Below are 7647 nucleotides of genomic sequence, written 5' to 3'. Positions count from 1 at the left end.
CTCACATTGTCTAAACAGTTGGCAACAAAAGTGAATGGCATGATAGTCATGTCTCACCTACAGTCCAGCATGGTGGAGGTGGCATCACAGTCTGGGGCTGCTTGAGTGCTGCTGGCACTTGAGGAGCCGTGGTTTATTGAGAGAAACATAGAAATTACAACAAATTGTGACGAAAGGGTCAACACTTCGTGAGAGGAGCTAGCATTGACTTAATCCTACTTATCATGGAATTCGGCCAGGCTGCACGTGTTAACTGGAATCTTCTTCTACTCCTCCATGATGACTTGCATGTTGGAATTGACATTTGTCTTCCGTGAACCGCAGCTCCCCCAATGCCTGCAACTTTTGTGCAGACAAGACAAAATTATCTTGCTACTTACTTGTGTTGCCAGCTATTTGAACAAAGGCTCTGTTGACTCATTTTCATTGGATTGTTAAGTGTTTGCTGTTGTAGAAGCTGTACACTCACTACTGTAAAGTGCATCTAAGTATATTCTAGTATTGTCCCTTGACTAAATATACTGGAATACAAAAAATGCTTGTGTGAGGGGTGGACTTATGGTCTTATGTTCTCATGACCTCCCAACTCACATTCCCATTCTTCTGCATCTGGAATGTCTCTCGCTGATCCTCCTCTATAACCCTCCACTGCACACACACACACGCCTTCCAAAATGTGTGCTGACCTCATCTCATGACCCTTTTGCCCTTTAACCCCTTAAAGGGCTCCAGCAAAAAGTGGGGAAAAAAGACTCCCAAAACATCATCCTTTAAGATGCCTATATTGATTAAAATTGATGAACGTGCGTGTGGTTAAGTAGTCGTGGGGTGAGTTTTATTTTAAGGGAGCTGATGTGACATTTATGAGGTCACATTTGGACTGTAGCTTTTCCTGAAATGTTCCCTTTTTCGGTCAAGGCAAGAGGCTGATGAAAGAGACGAGACATTTACAAAAAAATAGACGTGTAGATATCAGCTGCCGCGTGCATGCTGCTGGGCTTCGATTGGTCATAAAAACACACAAAGCAAGTCACAAAACGACAACAATGCTCATAGATAGTGGTGAAAATGTTTTTTCAATGTTTGCTGCCTTACTAAGACACAAATAGTCCATAGTTTTATAGTAGGTGTATTGTCACAGAACAGAAATTTGACCGTGGCTTAGTTCTTTTTTTCAGCCTCTTCAAAATCCAAATACCAATAAGCTTCTTGGCCATAATATTATGTTTTCGGTCATGGAAGAACCATGATAAGTATTCTAGCTAAGGCCAGAAGGTTCTGATCCAAGACTCTACAGTACACACCATAAAGTCTACGTGTTGCCTTTGGTGTTCTTGGGGTCTTATTCTGCAATTCTCCAGTTGATGCTAAAGCAGCCAAAAAGGAGAAGAGTGTGTGGTGACCTTTGTGGGAAAACACTTCATCAAGAAGCACAGTGTGGCCAACACAAACCAGCTGTGTGCGAGTGTGTAGAATTTTTAGGAGGAAATAGGAAGTGAAGAGGCTGCAATCCACATCCCACTGAGGGAGATACAAAGGTGAGATATTCCAATAGGATACATTTTTTGTCAACTGTACCTCTATACCAGGGGTGTCAAACGTATGGCCCACCGGTCTGATTTGGAACAAGTTTCATCCGGCCCACGGGATGAGTTTGCTAAGTATAAAAAATAGCGGACATTTTTCAATGAAAGAAACTGCTGTTCTAAATGTTTCCACTGGATCAGTGGTTCTCAAATGGGGGGGTACACCCCTGGGGGTACTTGAAGGTATGCCTAGGGGTACATGAGATTTTTTTTTTTAATTCTAAAAATAGCAACCATTCAAAAATCTTTTATAAATATATTTATTGAATAATACTTCAACAAAATATGAATGTAAGTTCATAAACTGTGAAAAGAAATACAACAATACAATATTCAGTGTCGACAGCTAGATTTTTTGTGGATATGATCCATGAATATAGTTTATGTTTAAAATATTCTTTTTTTGTGAAGAAATGTTTAGAATTAAGTTCATGAATCCAGATGGATCTCTATTACAGTCCCCAAAGAGGGCACTTTAAGTTGATAATTACTTCTATGCATAGAAATCTTTATTTATAATTGAATCACTTGTTTATTTTTCAACAAGTTTTTAGTTACTTTTACATCTTTTTTTCCAAATAGTTCAAGAAAGACCACTACAAATGAGCAATATTTTGCTCTGTTATACAATTTAATAAATCAGAAACTGATGACATAGTGCTGTATTTTACTTCTTTATCTCTTTTTTTCAACCAAAAATGCTTTGCTCTGATTAGGGGGTACTTGAGTTAAAAAAATGTTCACAGGGGGTACATCACTGAAAAAAGATTGAGAACCACTAGATGTCACTATAGCAATTATACTTTGTAGAATATGCTACATATGTAAAAAAAATAAATAAATAAACCACATGATGAGCAAACTACATGAATAACATCTGGTAATTTGATTTTTTATTTTTTTTTATCTTGATAGATTGAAAATGAACACGAATATTATCACATAATTCATTCAGAAAGTATAAATAACAACAAATAAAAATAGAATACCAATAACCAAAAGAATAAGTGTAAAAAAACCCAACACAATTATGATTTGTACATTATCAAAATGTGTTTGTTCTATTTTTAAACAAAGAAAACAATATAAAGTTGTTTTTTTTTCCAAGTTATCGTGCCGTGATTTTACCAGTGCAGCCCCCTTGAAATAGATTTTTCTCCAAGTGGCCCCCGATCTAATATGAGTTTGACACCCCTGCTTTAGATGGTGCATAGTGCACACCAGAAAGGTACATATAGGTAGCCAAACTGCATGAATAGATACTTTTGAACATGTCCTATGTCCAAAACACTGCAAGCAAACAGTTAAAGATTTGACTTTGGAGGCCTGTTGTAGCTATTTTTGACTCTCCCAGCAGGCGACACACTGTATTCCTCGCCTTCCCACGACGCCATGCGGGATGAAGACAGGACTTAAAGACAACCTGCAGGGACTTCTTTTTGTTCCCCTTAAAAAGTCTCGGCAGGGTGTATATTACATTTGTCAGCCACAATGTCACAATTCTTTAAAAATGGTGACTCAGTTAGCTAAAATCAGACACAACCCTATTGTTCCTTCTGCAGCCATTTATCCAATGAACTCTTGTGTTTATTGATCAACCGTTTCTATGTAGTTCAATGAGAAAGATATCTAGGTGTTTTCTGTTGTCACAATAAATAAATGGCAGCAGCAGTAGTGAGTCTCATACGCCTCTCGGGTGCCATCTGATGGATTGATATGTCACCAAAAGCCATGTGTAATGCTTTGACTTTAAAACCATTTCCCTTGGATTGGTAAAAAAAAAGGTTAAATGGTACCGAAAAAATTAAATAAAAACAAAAAAAAGTCCTCAGTCGCCGTCTTTGTCCCGGGCCTTCATACCAGAGCATCCCGAGCATCCCACAAGTCTTCTCTCCTTGGTGTGGTAGTCAAAGCGAGGCAGCACCAGGATGCCACTGTTGTCGAGCTCACTCCTGGACGCTCGCTCCTCCTCAATGGCCATGATGTTCTTCACCAGACACGTTATGGCCGCATCAATGTTAGTATTGTCCTAGGGAAGAAAGGGACAACATCCCTATTGCTGTAAATGTGTTTTGGTACATGTATTCTTAATCAGTTTCCTCTTCACAATGTCACACTACATGTTGCAACTCATGTTTCCCCTCAAAGGACCATAGCTCCCCATTGCTGGCAGCACTTGTACAGTCCAACTCCATGACACTTAACAACAGGCAAATCATAATCGTCCTTCTACACAGCTATTTAGACAAAAAGTGCTTTCAATAGATAATAAACATTACACATCAGTTGAGAGGCAGGGTACATCCTGGCCTGGTCACCAGTAGGAATGCAACGGTTAACCCGTTTTACAATTAACCGTGATAACTATTTAATCACAAAGGCTCCATTACACCGTGTGTTTTAGTCTTCATCACTTATGATAAACCTGGTAGGTTATTTTCAGCACAATCTGCACAAAACAAAAACAAATTACACTCACACTTATCAAGAGACGCGCTCGTATGGTACATTGGCTTAAAAATGGCAGCAGGATAAAGCAGAAAACTTTTCCCATCCCCAAAAAAAGCTGAAATTAGGATGGCAACATTTTGAGTACTTAAAAAATGACCAAGGAGTTATTGAAGACAATGGCTCACACATTTGCAGAACCAGCCAGAAGAAATTTGCGGCTGAATGTTCTAATACCTCCATTATGGTGCAGCATTTGCGGCGTGAACTCCAAGCTTTACACGCCAAAATAAAGGTAAGAAATAATAATTGAGTTATGTTAGTAGCAAGTTCCTTCATGAAGAATTTAGTTAAATATAAAGGTGTCACAATCAGTAGCTTAGTGTTGAGTCAGTTCAGTGTAAACAAACAGCAACAGGTACTCCTTATAAGGGCTTCTTCGTTCAGTGACCATTTAATGTTGGGTTGCTTCCTCCTGTCTGTGTTAAATAAACTATAGGCATTGGAAGTTAATACAGCAAGTGTTAAACACTAACATAACATTAGGACCTTGTAGAATAATACCATGGGGGCTAAGTATTTGCATTTTGGTCATTATTAACACTGCGTAAAATAGATGGTTAAAAATAAATAAATAGGCAAGGAAGACAATAAGATTTAAGTTTATTACACACGAGTAATATTTTGCCTGAGGATTATTTAAATAATCTTAGCCTTATATTAACAATATAATTATACATAATACTTTTTGTTTATATTTATTATTATAACTGTTAAAATAATGTTATTAATTCATTACTGTTATTTCCGACGGTAATAAATAACACATATTTCAAGGAATGTCTGGGATTTGTATACATTTTTTGTTGTGAGAGTAATCAGTACATAATAATGGTGAAACCGTGATTATTACTTAGAGTATAATCAACAGACAAAATCTACAATCGTTGCATCAGTAGCCACGAGTCAGTCACACGGAACATACTGTGGATATATGTGCCTTAAGGCAGGTGAGACACTGTAAAGTTTTTTCAACTTATGCTCGAATCGCTGTTAATGCCGGTAAAAATGTTCCTGCAAACGTTATATGTGCGACATGCTGACAAATAGAAATAGCCACACCCTTCAGTTTAAGAGACTGTTTAAACTACAAGTGTTCACAAAGTACAGAAAACTTGAATTATGATGAACAACTTGAAACCCTTTTTTTATTGAGACAAGCTTTGTTTATTTGTTTGCTTACTATGGCATATTATTTATCAATTATTTGTACACAAAGAACAAAGCAATTGGATACAATTGGTGGAGGAGGTAGAATTAAATCAGCTTTGCTTCTTCCTACTCCTTTTGGGACATGCTGTAATAAACAACTGGAAATGTGTGATGAATTCCTTTGTATCGTATGCATGTTCGAAATAAACTGAAACTGAACTGAACTGAACTTAGCCAGTGGTGTTAAGTGCTGACAGTTAAGGACACTTACTTTAGTCCGTTTGTGCACAAAATCAGAGAGAAATTGCCACTGCCTCAAGTGGTTTTAAGCCTGTATTTGGCAACTGCACAGAAAACTAAGCGCAGTGCACTAAAACTGGCAAGTTCTCTTGCACACTAAGCAGCTGCAAAAGCCTAAAGTGGCAGCCTTTTCAGGTTTCTACCCTGTATTTGATCAGGAAATGTGCAGTGTGCACATAGTTGTTTTTTTGAGTAAACAATATTTATTTTTAATCATACAGAAAATACATTTATAATACTTTTTAATGGTGAAATATTTAATACTTGTTTGGTTTTTATTATTCAGGGTTTTTTATATGAAAAGTGAGCCTTCGCCTTATCTGTAGATACTGTCAGGCTTGCCACTGACAGTTTGTGTTTTAGGTTTTCCTCTGTGTGTTTAGTATTTCCTGTCCTTAATTTCTGTCCGCACTCTTATTTTGGTTCAGCTTCTCGTTTGTCTCCCTGAGTGCTTTGTTTCCCGTCAGCTGCGGCTGATTGGCACCTGGCCACACCTGGTGTCAATCAGCCCGCCCCTATTTGTACCTGCTTTGTCTTCTAGTCAGGGCTGGATTATTGTCATGTCGATGTCGCTCTTGTCGTTGCTACCCTCGTGTCGTATCCTATCTTGTCTATGCAGCGTTGCGGTAAGCTATGTTTGATTGCGGTTTTTAGCTTACTGCCTTTTGTTCCCTGCTTCCAAGTTTGTTTTTATATTACATGTACGACTTCTGTTTCCAAGTTGATTTTTGCTAGCTTCCATGCTAAGTTCCTTTTTTTTTCTAGCTCCCATGCTAGCTCCATTAGTTTGTTATCCGCCTCGTGCGCCATTTGTGTTAGTACCCTTTTGTTAGTTCTTGTTCTATTATTTAAATTAAATCATGTTTTCTCACTCCATGCCTGCCTCCATCTCTGCATTATGGGGTTCGTCACAAACAAACTCTGACAGATACCAGCTATTTGTATGGATTAAGTATTGGAACACCAAGCGAATGGGGAATTACTGCAAATAACTGACACACTCACAACAAGCCCCCAAAAAATCTATTATTCATACTTAAACTTGGCTATCTTCAAATAGTCTAATCGTCAAAGATTTGAGGATTTGATACAGAGGTTTAGCTCCCCTCTTCCAAAAATATTGATCCTTCCACTGTTTCACATTTGGAAACTTTGTTAGGAGTCTTACTTTCTCTATTTGGTTAGGTTTTATATCTTTCCGGCACTTTGCCAGAGCCGAGGACCTCACTCAACAATCCAATCTCTACCATGTTTATTGTTTTATCAGAGTGGTTCAGCCATTTTTTGAGGTGGAAAAAGTTACAAATGAGATCTCGATTTTATTCCCTTCAATGAAAGATTATATTCTTTTTCCTTTATTTTACTTTTGTTTGCACTTATTATTACCAACTTGTACTGTATGCTGTATTATTATGCTGTACTATGCTTTATTATTTGTAAAACATTACTGATGTCGGGTGAATTAAATTGTTTTTTCGTTGAAAAAAAAATTCTTCTTTTGGACAGCAAATGTGCGATTAGGTGAAAAAACATCTATATTTTTAAAAGAAATTCATAAAAATTAGAGTGAGCAGCGATCTACTCTCATCGACAAAAAAATTAACCGGTAAAAACATGCAAGTTTGTGCCTGAGTACGCCTGGAGGAACATGTAGACAGAGATTTGAACCCTCAATCTGACTGAGGCCAACATGTTAATCACGTGCAGCGATTATTTAGAATAATTTAAATGTTTTTATGTATTTTATTTTTAAAGGTGTCATTTTATCCTCATTTAAAACACTTCCTTGTGGTCTACATAACATGTATTAGTGGTACTTGAGTCAAAATGTTCAACAGATTATTTTTTACAGAATGTTTTTAAGCCGCTTTATGCACCGTTTTGTGGGTGGCCTTGTTTGCGTGCCTTCACTTTGAGTGTTTCTTCTCCCGGTCAGCCATGTTGTAGTTTTTAGTGTTTCCAGATCAACTCTAACGACGGATATAAATTAAAACCACACGCTAATTTGTATTACAAAAGGCTACACCGTAGGATGCATGTGCATGTACGAGCCGGTCTGCTCCACATTAGGTGGATAGAGAAAAAGAAGAAGCCTATTGAC

The 7647-nt window shown here is 37.5% G+C and overlaps 1 protein-coding gene across 2 annotated transcripts in view; it reads right to left on the bottom strand.

The window, feature by feature from the left end:
- Positions 1 to 3133: 3133 nt before the first annotated feature.
- Positions 3134 to 7647, bottom strand: part of zgc:162171 (uncharacterized protein LOC565931 homolog) — a 16106-nt gene continuing 11592 nt past the window's right edge. For both annotated transcript variants that reach the window (XM_061913459.1, XM_061913458.1), the window contains one exon: positions 3134 to 3615. In XM_061913459.1, the coding sequence (XP_061769443.1) occupies positions 3415 to 3615 (201 nt within the window). In that variant the 3' untranslated portion in view covers positions 3134 to 3414. The remainder of the gene's footprint in view (positions 3616 to 7647) is intronic.

Source organism: Nerophis ophidion, linkage group LG10 (genome assembly GCF_033978795.1).
Source record: "Nerophis ophidion isolate RoL-2023_Sa linkage group LG10, RoL_Noph_v1.0, whole genome shotgun sequence".
Taxonomy (NCBI): Eukaryota; Metazoa; Chordata; class Actinopteri; order Syngnathiformes; family Syngnathidae; genus Nerophis; species Nerophis ophidion.
The sequence above is the reverse complement of the archived record's forward strand: the minus strand, read 5'-3'. Positions and strand labels throughout refer to the sequence as shown.